At 44.0% G+C, this 12,006-nt stretch overlaps 1 protein-coding gene across 1 annotated transcript; it reads left to right on the top strand.

The window, feature by feature from the left end:
• Window positions 1–1,755: 1,755 nt before the first annotated feature.
• abhd15a (abhydrolase domain containing 15a) lies at window positions 1,756–11,776 on the top strand. The gene is made up of 3 exons (XM_056284044.1): window positions 1,756–2,666; window positions 9,526–9,878; window positions 10,959–11,776. The coding sequence occupies exons 1-3, from the start codon at window positions 2,112–2,114 to the stop codon at window positions 11,626–11,628; spliced, it is 1,578 nt and encodes a 525-aa protein (XP_056140019.1). The 5' UTR covers window positions 1,756–2,111; the 3' UTR covers window positions 11,629–11,776.
• Window positions 11,777–12,006: the final 230 nt, after the last annotated feature.

The following is a 12,006-nucleotide window of genomic DNA, read 5'->3' as shown; positions in this document are numbered from 1 at the left end:
GTATGAGCCTGTGAACAGGGACAAATACACAATGCTCCACTGTCCTGTTGCTTCCAACTTGGTCTGTTCACACCTGATTGCTCTCACGACTGGTCTGCATCCCCGTTGGCAGGCTCCGGGGCTTTGTTATGCTGCCACCCATTGCAAATGTGTCCAAAACAACAAGTTCTTCCTCTGAAACAGACAGGGAAAGGTGCAATGTGGTGCTTAAAAAAAAAACTCAAAACGGTCTAATGTAATTAATGGTTTGTAGTTTCTGACCAATCAAGGCATCAACGTATCATTGCCTCAGTTCTGTAAGTAACCAAATGAAATGTTATGCCGGTAATTACAGATGTACAAGTTCAACTTGTGGCCAATGGCTGTGTGCCAGTATGTGAAGCTTATGTTAATGCTTTTGAAAGCTTACAGATTCTTCCAGCCTTGCCCTCAAATGCCCTGTCCTCCCTTGTTTGTTTTACTTTCAGCGGAGGAAAAACAGACACTTTCTGGATAGTCTTCATATATTGACAACGTCCTTTTACAGATATAACAGTTAATTAATTTTTCAGACAATGCTTATGTCACTGTTCTTCCTGATATGTACACCTTTTGGTTATTCAGCGGACAAGTTGTGCGACGTTGATCATGTGAGCTGAGGAGTTGGGAGACTGTTGCATACAGTGCAGCGTTACTATAGCTGCAGAATTAGGGTGTTAGTCAGTAATGCCTGAAGTAAAACAACTTTAATACACAGAATATTTATATTCAGTAATATGTTGCACGTAGGTCTTATTGCATTTTTTGTCTCTTTCTTAAACACAACAAGATTACATTGAACATAGAACCAGCCAAAGTGAGCACTTCGAAATGAACTCTTGGACCTGATAATGTTTGTGTACCATCTCTCTCTCTGTCTCTGTCTGTCTCTCTCACTCTCTCTCTCTCTATCTCTCTCTCACTCTCTACCCCCCCCCCCGCAACTTGCATCTGTTGCCACAGAATCGGTTGTAAAACTTTACAAGTGAATTCAGCACGTCAACATCATACTATACCTGGAATGAAATGAAACTATATTTAAGGGTAATTTATTGTTTCAAGGGCATATATGTCAACGGCGTGAAGACTAGGGAATTAATCACCTTATGGATATATTGCACCTGTCTACACCAGGATTATTGAGCATGCATCGAGACAGACTGCAGCCGTGTGATTTAAAACCCTGAAAAGCAATTATTAGTGACCGAGAAGAATTGCTGTTCAGTGACTTTATGCATGTCTGTGAAAAGGCATTTCAGTCATCTCTTAAGATGTGAGGATGAAATACGAAACGCTCAGGCGGACGTGTCACTGTGGAGCTGAAGAGGTCTTGCCATTCATCTGGATTGCTGTCAGTTATTGTATTGTTGATGAATTGCTTGAAATGTAAACTTGCATAACACCCTGGACCCAGCCTATGGGTTGGTACAGTGTGCGCAGCTTAGCTTTATGCTTGGTGAATAATTTAGTAGCAACACTGTAGACATTTTATTGTTAGGTGACAGGCGTCAGGAAAAAAAATCTATTGCTTTATTGTGTCACTGCCGCGCTTCTTCTTCTTCTGTGTGTGTGTGTGTGTGTGTGTGTGTGTGTGTGTGTGTGTGTGTGTGTGTGTGTGTGTGTGTGTGTGTGGACTGATGGGAGGCGTGCATATAGGACGCTCGCAGCGGAGACGCGCAGCCTTTAACCGGATCGTTTGCCGTTTTGAGGTTGACGCACGGCGGCGCATCGGCCGCTCGTCCGGGCCACTAAACGCCTCGCTCGCCGACAGACCCGAAACACCGAGTCCGACCCTGACGCCACCCGAGAGTTAAGAAGACGCACGCGTTATCCCGACCGCATGCCTGCATCGACGACGACGCGGTGCGCCTTTGGTTGGCACCGACAGTCCCGCTCAAACCCGACGGATGAACGGATCCGGCGAGCCACACGTTCATCCAAGTTCACCGACGAGTCCTGCACTATAGCATGCTCCCGAGGGATGCGTGCGACCTAGATCTGCAGAGCACAACTCCAGCTTCGATAGCGACGGTACAGTGATAGTAGCCTCTAACTTGCGTACTCGTTCACTGTGAGATACCTCGACCGTGTCAATGCTGGAATGGATGGTCGGTGTCTGCATCGTGATCCTGGTGGCTCTCGTCTGGCCGGGGGCCCCCAAGTATTTTGGCACGGAGAGCCAGGCGGGCGCGCCGCCGCAGCGGGGACTGGGAATTACACGGCACCCAGCGAAAGAACGGACTGGGGAGAGATGGGTCTTGGAGAGTGGGCAAGACGGCACGACCGGTGATGACAGCGACGCGAAAGCGAGCGCGGTGGCGTTGATATGCAAGCCGTCCGCGCTGGCCAACTACCTCCTCCAGCACTGTAGGGCTTTCAGCAGCTACTCGCCGTGTGTCGGCTGGACGTGGCGGGCCAGCGCCCTCCTCCAGTCCCTGTACGAGGTGTGCTGGCCCTACCACAGTCCCGTCCAGTTCGTGCGGGACAACCTGCAGATGAGCGACGACGGTCTGGTGGCCCTGGACTGGGCCGTGGCACCCGCCGGCACCTCGCAGCACAAGCGACGGAGGACCTCCAGTCACTCCACCCGGCCCGTCCTCCTGATCGTCCCAAACTCTTTTGGAAAGATCACTAGAAATGTGCTCAAGGTAACAAGCATGTATGTTTTTCCTGAGTTGTGCACTGTGGCTCTATGGTATGTAGCTCCAAAACGAGGCGGCATTGTGTCAGCCTTGATCAGATTGTCCCTCCTGTGTGATGATACAATTCCAAGTGTCAAATGTATCTGCTTATATTGCAACAACATTTTCATGGACAATTAGGCAGAACATTTAGTCTAATAGTGCAAATTGTCACTAAGAGTGAACAGAATATATAACCTGGGTGGTTAAATTGTCTGCTATATGCGTAACCTGAAGAACTGAACAACCATTAGGCTGCAAAACGATCACATGTCTTCTTGCACTACACGTCACCATCTAATCAAAGGAGGAATGCCCTCAAACTAAAATAAAGAGGATTGAAAAAATAAATTTCCAATATCCAAAATCAGAAACCTGAATCTTAACTTGTCATTATAGTGAAAGACATAGAAGATGCAAAAAAACCCGAAAACACACACACACACACACACACACACACACACACACACACACACACACACACACACACACACACATATATATATAAAAATATGTTTGGTGGTGCATAAGTGAAATCCCAATGGCCATTAACTCACAAGACTAAACAGACACTACTGCTTCAGCTTCCAGCAGTCAGGAGGAAAAGCGATGCAGGAAACAATAGCAGTTACAGGGGCAGCATTGTCTTGGTGTACAATACACCAGCTGTGATAACACTGAGCAAGGCTTAACAAGGCACTGCTTGATTTGAGGGCTCAAAGAGATTCAGCTCTGCTGCGTATGATTTCCTGATGGCTTTCTGAAAGTTGTAGCTTACTTCCCCTACTTTTAGCTTGGTAAATAAATTCTTTACACTCTTGTCGACTGACAGCCCTGTGCCAGCAACAGAAGCCCTGTTATGAACCTGCAAGGGAGAAAGCAGTGTAAAACAAAAGGCGCCTGGAATACACGATCAAAAAGTGTTGGGGGGGGGGTACAGGCACACGTGAGGGCTGTTATTGATGCTGTAGCTTACCCACGGTAGGCTGAGGCGCCACAAGGTTGCCACATCAATTCGTTTGTACGTACATGCATGTATGTGCATGTGCATGCATGTGCTTGCATGTACGAGTCTAGAAAATAGACAACCAATGGAGAAACAAAAGACAAATGACACTTTTGGGCATTGTGTGGGCTTACATCTCAGCTTTTTAGAGAACACATTTTCTCGACTTAAGAATCCACGGATGAGCCAACACCTAAATCATTCATGTTTCTCCTCCCATTTCTTTTTGAGCTTGCTTGCCTCATTTAACACAGTATGATTCCCATCCTACTTACAGTGATAGTTATCGCAATGCAGTGGCCTGCTCTGTGGTTCAGTCATTGAAATTAAATATAAAAGATATAATCAAATATGGAAGGATACAAAGTCAGCCTTATGGTGTCTTTGTCCATCCATCCATCCATCCATCCATCCATCCATCCATCCATCCATCCATCCATTCATGTTACTGAATATTACAATATAAGGTACGTTATCCTTTCCTTGCATTAGCTGAATAAGAGCCTGTGTGCACTGAAGGGATTATCACACATAAACTTGCAGAGTGATGGAAGACTTTATATGAGCCCCGTGGGCTGAACTCGCAGACAACAGGGCTACACGATCCTGCAGTTGTTTCTTACCCAGTTTTATTCACACATTATGTGTGAAAAATGTACGAGAACAATGTTGTAATTGGAGAACCTAGAGGTTTCCTCCTTCGGTCTCTCACCCGGTGAAATATTCTCCATCTCAACAGTAAAATAAACTGCTCACATATTAATGACGTTCCACCACCAAAACCCAGTTTCATCTTTGGCTCAGACACCATGGAAAGATGCAATTCATGTTTAAAATCTGTAATGATGTGGAGACTCGCAGCCCCTTATTCATTAGCTTATGATTATCGTGTATGGCAGTAAGTTCTCCAAGCATCTGTTATACTTCATTGATTTTTTGACAAAGCACCTACACATTGGTGAACCATTTCCACTAATGAGCTATACTCTCGAAAGAGAGGTCATCACCTTAAGGAAGAGAGCAGAAATATATGGTGTATCTGACTGACACAGTGGCATGAGATTATTTTCATCCATGCTGCCATATACATACACAGAAGCTGGACATCATTGTTATCCTGCAACATCTACTGCTTCCCTTCTTGTTAAACGTTATAAAGAAGACTCAGAAAGCAGCTTTGGGGCGTCCGGGTAGCGTAGCAGTCTATTCCATTGCCTACCAACATGGGGCTCGCTGGTTCGAATCCCCATGTTACCTCCGGCTTGCTTGGCCAGGCGTCCCTACAGACACAATTGGCTGTGTCTGCAGGTGGGAAGCCATATATGGGTATGTGTCCTGGTTGTTGCACTAGCACCTCCTCTGATCAGTTGGGGTGCCTGTTCAGGGGGGAGGGGGAACTAGGGGGAATAGTGTGATCCTCCCAAGCACAATGTCCCCCAGGTGAAACTCCTCACTGCCAGGTGAAAAGAAGTGGCTGGCAACTCCACGTATTGGAGGAGGCATGTGGTAGCATGCAACTACCACATGCCTCTTGCAGCTCTCCCCAGATCAGCAGAGGAGGTGGAGCAGCGACCGCGATGGCTCGGAAGAGTGGGGTAATTGGCCAGATATTATTGGGGAGAAAAAAGGGTGGGGGGGGGCAGCTTTAGCTTCAGACCAATACTCACAGGCAAAATTTGAGTTTTGCAGCTGCAGCAAAAGGGACATTTTTACAATCTTGACATTTTTGTTGAGTATTATCTTTCCCACTTACGGTCCAATCTGGGTGGGGAGCAGGGTTGTTTTCAAGACAAGACTAGGACGTTTAGTGGTTAAGACCATTTGACCAGGCCAAGGCCAAAAGTGAGAACAAGTTTGTAATCAACAATAATTTGCAGATCTTTCATGCTATGATTATATAGGATTTAAATACACCAACATAAATCTCTATTTCCACTTGACATGACGCCTTACCATCTATGACACTGTCTGTATCATTATACACCATTTTATTTCTCCCAATTCTCCAAATTCTGTATTCCTCAATTCTTACTTAATTGCGATTCAGGCATCAAAAAAGAGCAGTGAGTTAAAAAATCCAAATTCAATAATGGTAGACACTACACACCAACATCACTTCAGACCTTCACAAACCCTCACACATCACAGCGTCAAGGCAGCGGGAGGAACTGAGGGGAAGACATTTTTCTTTTCTTTTTTTCAATTAACTTGGTTGATATTTAATTGAAATCACATAGTCTAAGGGCCTTTTAGCTGAAATGAGCATAATGAGTAATTTATCATCAGCTTAGTTCCACAAAATGAAATCAAGAAACCTGAAATTTCTATCTGAGGATGAGATCGAGACAATTAGGTCACAGGCTGAAAGGGTGATCGGGGCATATTGGTCTCGAGGGCTGCAGTCTTGGAGAGAAGAGCACCAGGGAGCAAACAGGGCGTAGGCTACATGTTTTCTGACTTTTGTGCCGATTGGCTCTCATGTTTGTGTGAACTTCACAGCCCAGCACAGACACGCTGTGGCCAAATAGTTCACATATTTCAAATCAGCTCCAAACTGAAAACCAACTCCATTGATGGCTATGATAGCATAGCTGTACACTGTTTGGACCTCAAATTGACCTGGATGAACTGGTCAGAGTCATAAGGGCCTCTGAAAACTTACAAAACTTGAAGAAAAATCAGCCTCATCTCATTTCTTGTTGAGGGTACAGTAATTACATTTGTCTAATCTATATGCATGTATGAATACTTACGCATATGATTATTCTTCAGGACATACTTCTGAAAGTATTTCTCATGTTTGACTGCATAGACTGGAAGTGGACCGTTGTAACAGAAGTATATCCAATGCCTCATACTTTATGGGTCCCATCGATGATTTCTTTCGTACTATTTTGAACAGTGATATTAGAAGATTAAATGCCACCTTGTGTGTGTGTGTGGGGGGGGGGCATGAGGGTTTGTGTGGGTGTACACTGATTCCCTGGTCCAGGAATTCCTCATCGACTTGACAGTTTATGAGTAACACTGCAGAAGTCTGCTGATGTAGTCTTTGCAGAGATGACAGATAACATTAATCAGAATCAGAAATACTTTATTCATCCCTGAGCGGAAACTGATTAACGTTGGTAATGTAACATTATGAACCCTAGGGATGCTGTCTTTACTGATAGCCTGCCTTCCCCGTTTTTGAGTCATAACACAGTTTGAAGTATACTGACTGTAGGGTCTGATTGTGAGGAAATGTCTGGTTTCAATTGCCGTTCCTCAGGGATATTTAAAGGTTTTATTTTTTTTAAAGTTTTTATTGAGTTTCTTTAAGGAAAATAAATACAAATGAGAAAGTACAAAAGACCAAAAAAAGGAAAAAGAGAGAGAAGAAAAAGAGGGGAAACCCCCCCCCCCAAAAAAAACCATAAACAAGAACTAAACTAGCAATGACTTAACAAAAGCACAGCATCATCTCTGCAGTATTGGTGATATTAATGATTGTAAGGTCCGTCAGCACATCGTCCTTGAAGGAGTCAGCAAGTGACCCATTCTACAGCTCAAACCTGGAAACCAAAGAGACGTCGCTAAATGAATAGTCTTGGTACGAACAGCTAAACATCCAGAATTACTTTTATATTTTGGTTTTTTGCTTTGGGACAACAATGCACCCACACAGATTCCACAACGTACCTTGATCAGGCTGGTCTGACAGATAAGATAAATGTGAAAACTCTTCACCAGGTTCATTTAGGAAAGCATTTTTTGGAATGTCTTTGCGCTATATGCTGGTGCTTTTTTATATTTATATTTTTTTCTATCCACTTATAAATACAGGGAAAAAATGTGTTTAGGCAGGGAGTGGGGATATTTAAAGTTTTCAGTGCTGACTTGCTGATGCACATCCCAAGATTTGCATACGAGATCATTCACCCCTAGAATGCATCGCTACAACATTTACATTTTTTTTCAAATGCATTCTAAAGTAGATGGATGTATTAATACTTCCTATCCAATAGATAGGAACTAAAGCTGAAGTATTCGTTTATCATGCAGGCTCATGGGCATGGCCAGTACAAAGCCATTTAACATGCAGTTAATCTGATTTAATCTCAGCGGCAACATTCATCAATTCCACTTATCATCTACTGAATTTGCAGCTGGAGTCTCAGGTGCAGGTAAACATGTGGAGCACCTTGATTCCCAGTATATCTCCACAATCTTAAAATTAAAACAAGTTAAAGCAACCTATAATTATTTGAAATCCCTCGAGTACAATCGTTGAATGAAAATGATTGGTGGTGAGGTACTGAATGAGATTTGGAAGCAGAGCATGAATGAGTGAAGGAATGAATATATTAATCAATGAATGGATAAGTCCATGGATGAATAAATTATGCTCATGATGACGATGATGAACATTTGTATTCATGTATTTGGTCTGGTAAGCCCTTTTTTTCTATAAAAAACCTGGCATTAATGCTACTGCAGTTTTTCTCAGCTAGTAAATATTTAATGTAGTGAAGTGCTACGGCTCGTACTCCATTTTATGTTGCTGTCGGCACACTCAAAGTGAAATACCAATCAGTTTCAGTGTTCTCCTTATATTACTATGTGCTAGCTAAGTCCAGTCATTAATTGTGATCTCTCACTTCTGCCTGGGTAAACAATGTTCGATATCTGTAATGTGCACAGTAAGAGGCTCCATTAACAACAACCTTCAGAATATTTCCAGATACTTAATTAATCTTTTCAACTTTTTTCCAGTTCAACTTTTCTCTGTTTCAACTCGTATATTGCTGTGACATCACCATTATTATAACAGTTTTGTATATTAAGGCATAGGCTGGGACACTATCCTCCCTCTGGATTCTTCCTCTGCGCCAGGATGTGAAATGATGAAATGTTTTCAATATAGGTGTTGATAGATAGCCTACTTCAGTTGGACTCAGTCTGGTGAGGCACGGTTTATGCTTTCTTTCAAACGTACATATTAAGGTCTCATTGAGGTTTGACAGAAATTTATGGCCAGTGATCGAGATTGTAACTGCAAGTATTGGTTTCTTAAAGCCTATGTGATACTGGAGCTATCCCAAATGTTAAATATGAATGAGTGTCTACTAAGTAAGTCTTCCGTGGCCTTTTTGCTAAGTGCTCTGGCCTGACTCTTGCTCACTTTTATACTTTTTTTTTTTGCATCTATGTCCTTTGCAGTGAATACATTGTAAGAGTATTGGACTGGCTGGTAGTTTCTGCAAGGGCTATTTTTGGATGTTGTTCTTGTTAACATTGTGTAGCATTATTTTAGCACAGAATGTTCACATTTGTGAAAGACAACTGTGACAATGCATGTTACGAGCTGGATGATCTCGAAGTGCAACTGTGCACTTTGTGCATGCTACATCTCATCCCTTCCCCTTCCTCCCCCTCCTTCTGCTTCCTTTTTCTATTTATTCATTACAGTTAAGTATTAGCTGCATAAAATGTACTTTAGACATTTTCAAATTTATGGTTGATGTTGTTGGATGTTCTACCTCGGGCGGTATATCTTAAATCATATATACATTTTTAAATGTCTCATATTTGAAGGGGTTGTGTTTATTCCTGATGAACATATACTATATCATGCTTTTTGTAACTTTAAAACCAATTCAATATCAGTACAGAACCACAGTGAATGACCTATTTCTAATACGCTCCTATCTTCTCTACCTTCTGCTGTAGTTTACATTCAGGCAAGCCAGACTTATCTGCAAGTCTAAGCACAACCAAAGATGTTAAGTACACACAGACACATCCTCCTCTTTTTTTGTCCCTCTTCTTTTTCTGCAGCTTTGTGAGGCAGCACTGTATCACGGCTACCTCCCTGTTGTCTTCAACCGTCGCAGCCATAATAGCACGCCCCTCACCACCCTCAAACTGCAGCAGTTTGGCGACCCCGGAGACCTGCGAGAGGCCGTGCGCTACATTCGCTACAGGCAGCCGGCTGGGAGGCTGTACGCAGTGAGTGAGAGCACTGGGTCGGGCCTCCTCCTGTCCTACCTGGGGGAGTGTGGATCATCAAGTTACGTGACTGCGGCCGTCTGTCTGTCACCTGTGTTTCGCTGCCAGAGCTGGTTTGAGAACGGGCTGTGGTGGCCCATCCGTTGGGCTCTGGTGCTGTACCAGAAGATGTGCCTCAGCAGGTAAAGAACAACTTTGGGAAAAGGGTGGGTCAGACCAGTGTTTGCCAAACTAGGGGTGGCAACCCAGAAGTCAGTCGCAGCAGGGGGCAGGTGGGTCGCGGGACGCCACAATAAACAGCAACAGAGAAAAAAAATACATTCATTTGCACCGCTTCAAAAATTACTTTTAAGTCAATGCAAACAATGTTACGATTTCATTGTATCCCAAAATTGTACTAGGATAAGGTTTAATGTTGACATGCCTTGTCTATTTCATTCGATAATTAGTAGGCCTTGACAGAATGCGGAAAATGGGGATACTGCATTGATTAACAATATAGAGAGGATTATTTATTAGCTCACTTTTTGACAGGTAATGAGAATGTATTGCTAATTTTGCTTCACAAAATGTTTGCTGTGTCACAGGCCAAAAAGTATCTCCACATGTGGGTCACGGCATGAACAGGTTGGAAACCCTTGGGTTTGGGGGATGATAGGGAAAGCAAAGATGGGGAATAGTTCCGATGGAGAGAGAAAAATATGACTTATAAAACATGACAGACGTGTGAGAATAAGCCTAGTGAATCGGGACGTAAAGGGATAAAAATCTTCTCAAACTTTCCAGTCTCGTCCTCTGAAAATCTGTCAGTGTCAAAAGGAAGGAAGAGAAGGATAAAAATGTTTCACAGAGCCATTTAACAGAGTTTGTCATTTCAAAATTGCAGCACAGCAGACAAAAAGAGATTGAGGTGGAAACCGCTATTTGCTCAATTTTAGTTTGACCATAGCTGAAAGTACCAAACACGAATGATTGATTGCATATGTGCTCAGCTGATTGCTAGAAGAGCCACACTGCTATAGCAACAGATTGCCTGCTCATTGCCGAGCCATTGATCTTCAGGGACATCATGACCTGAGTGAGGTTTCTCAAATTAATGCTAACAGGTAATATGAGCGCCATGTAGCTCTTCAAATTGATTCACTGGTTCTTCCTTCTTGTGTGTGTGTGTGTGTGTGTGTGTGTGTGTTTGTGTGTGCGCGCGCGTGCGTGCGTGTGTCCCCGCATGTGTTTATGTTTCTGTGTCTGCTTGGCGGGCATAGGTACAGGACAGTAATGAGCGAGTCCATACAGACAGACGCCCTGTTTTCTAGCTGCTCCTTACGTGGCCTGGAGGAGGCATTATTCTGTCACACAGCTCAGAAAGGCCCAACAATGGTGGCCTCAGCAGGGGGCAGCACCATCAGCAGTTCAGGCAACTGGGACACATACTGGGAACGCAACGAACCGTTGAGGGACGTGGACGAAGTCGCCATCCCTGTTCTGAGCGTGTGCGCTCAGGATGACCCGATTCGTGGTAGCCCACATTCAACCTTACCTTTGGAACTCTTCGAGACCAACCCCCATTTTTTTCTCCTGCTAACCAGCCGAGGAGGTCACTGTAGCTTCGCCACATGGGCCAGTGGTGGCAGCACGGTTAGTACAGCCGGCTCTGTTGGTGACGCTGATTCTCCATCTTGTGTCAGCGGTGGGACCGGAAGCCCTGAAATCGGCTGGAGCCACCGGGCTCTGCTCGAATTTTTCCGGGCGACCACAGACTTCTTCGCTGCAGAGGAGAGAGTTAAGCAGCTCGCTGCGAGGAGGAGGGGTTTGGGGGGAGTCACTGGAGGGAAGGTTTTCCGACACCGCAGTGTCAGCACATGTAAACGAGTTCCGCCGTGTTCGCATAATATCCACGCCATTTACAACTGGCAGAGGTCCTATACACGGTGAGCAGGGTTAATCGAGGTTAAAGGACTAAATTAAGTGCTTTTTGATATAATTTACATTTGGGGTTGGAGGGACTCAGTTCATTCTCTGCCGGTTTATGACACACACCTGGCGCACAGGAAGAGAAGCAGTGAAACGTGAAAGCTTTTACGTTTGACTGGAAGTGAACAGGAGGAAGTTGTGTTTGTTCTCTCCTCTTTAATTTAGTCAGAAAATCCTAAATAAAATCTTTGTTTGGCTTAACTCAAAGCTTTCGGTCAGACATTACACTCACTACTGAACACAACAAATTAAAACTTAACTTTCAAGTTGATGTATTGATATTTTTCTACAGACCACCGTGCAAGTCTCTCCACTGCCAACAGTTTTGGCTGAAGGATT

This window comes from Lampris incognitus, chromosome 7 (genome assembly GCF_029633865.1).
Source record: "Lampris incognitus isolate fLamInc1 chromosome 7, fLamInc1.hap2, whole genome shotgun sequence".
Lineage (NCBI taxonomy): Eukaryota > Metazoa > Chordata > Actinopteri > Lampriformes > Lampridae > Lampris > Lampris incognitus.
The sequence above is the reverse complement of the archived record's forward strand: the minus strand, read 5'-3'. Positions and strand labels throughout refer to the sequence as shown.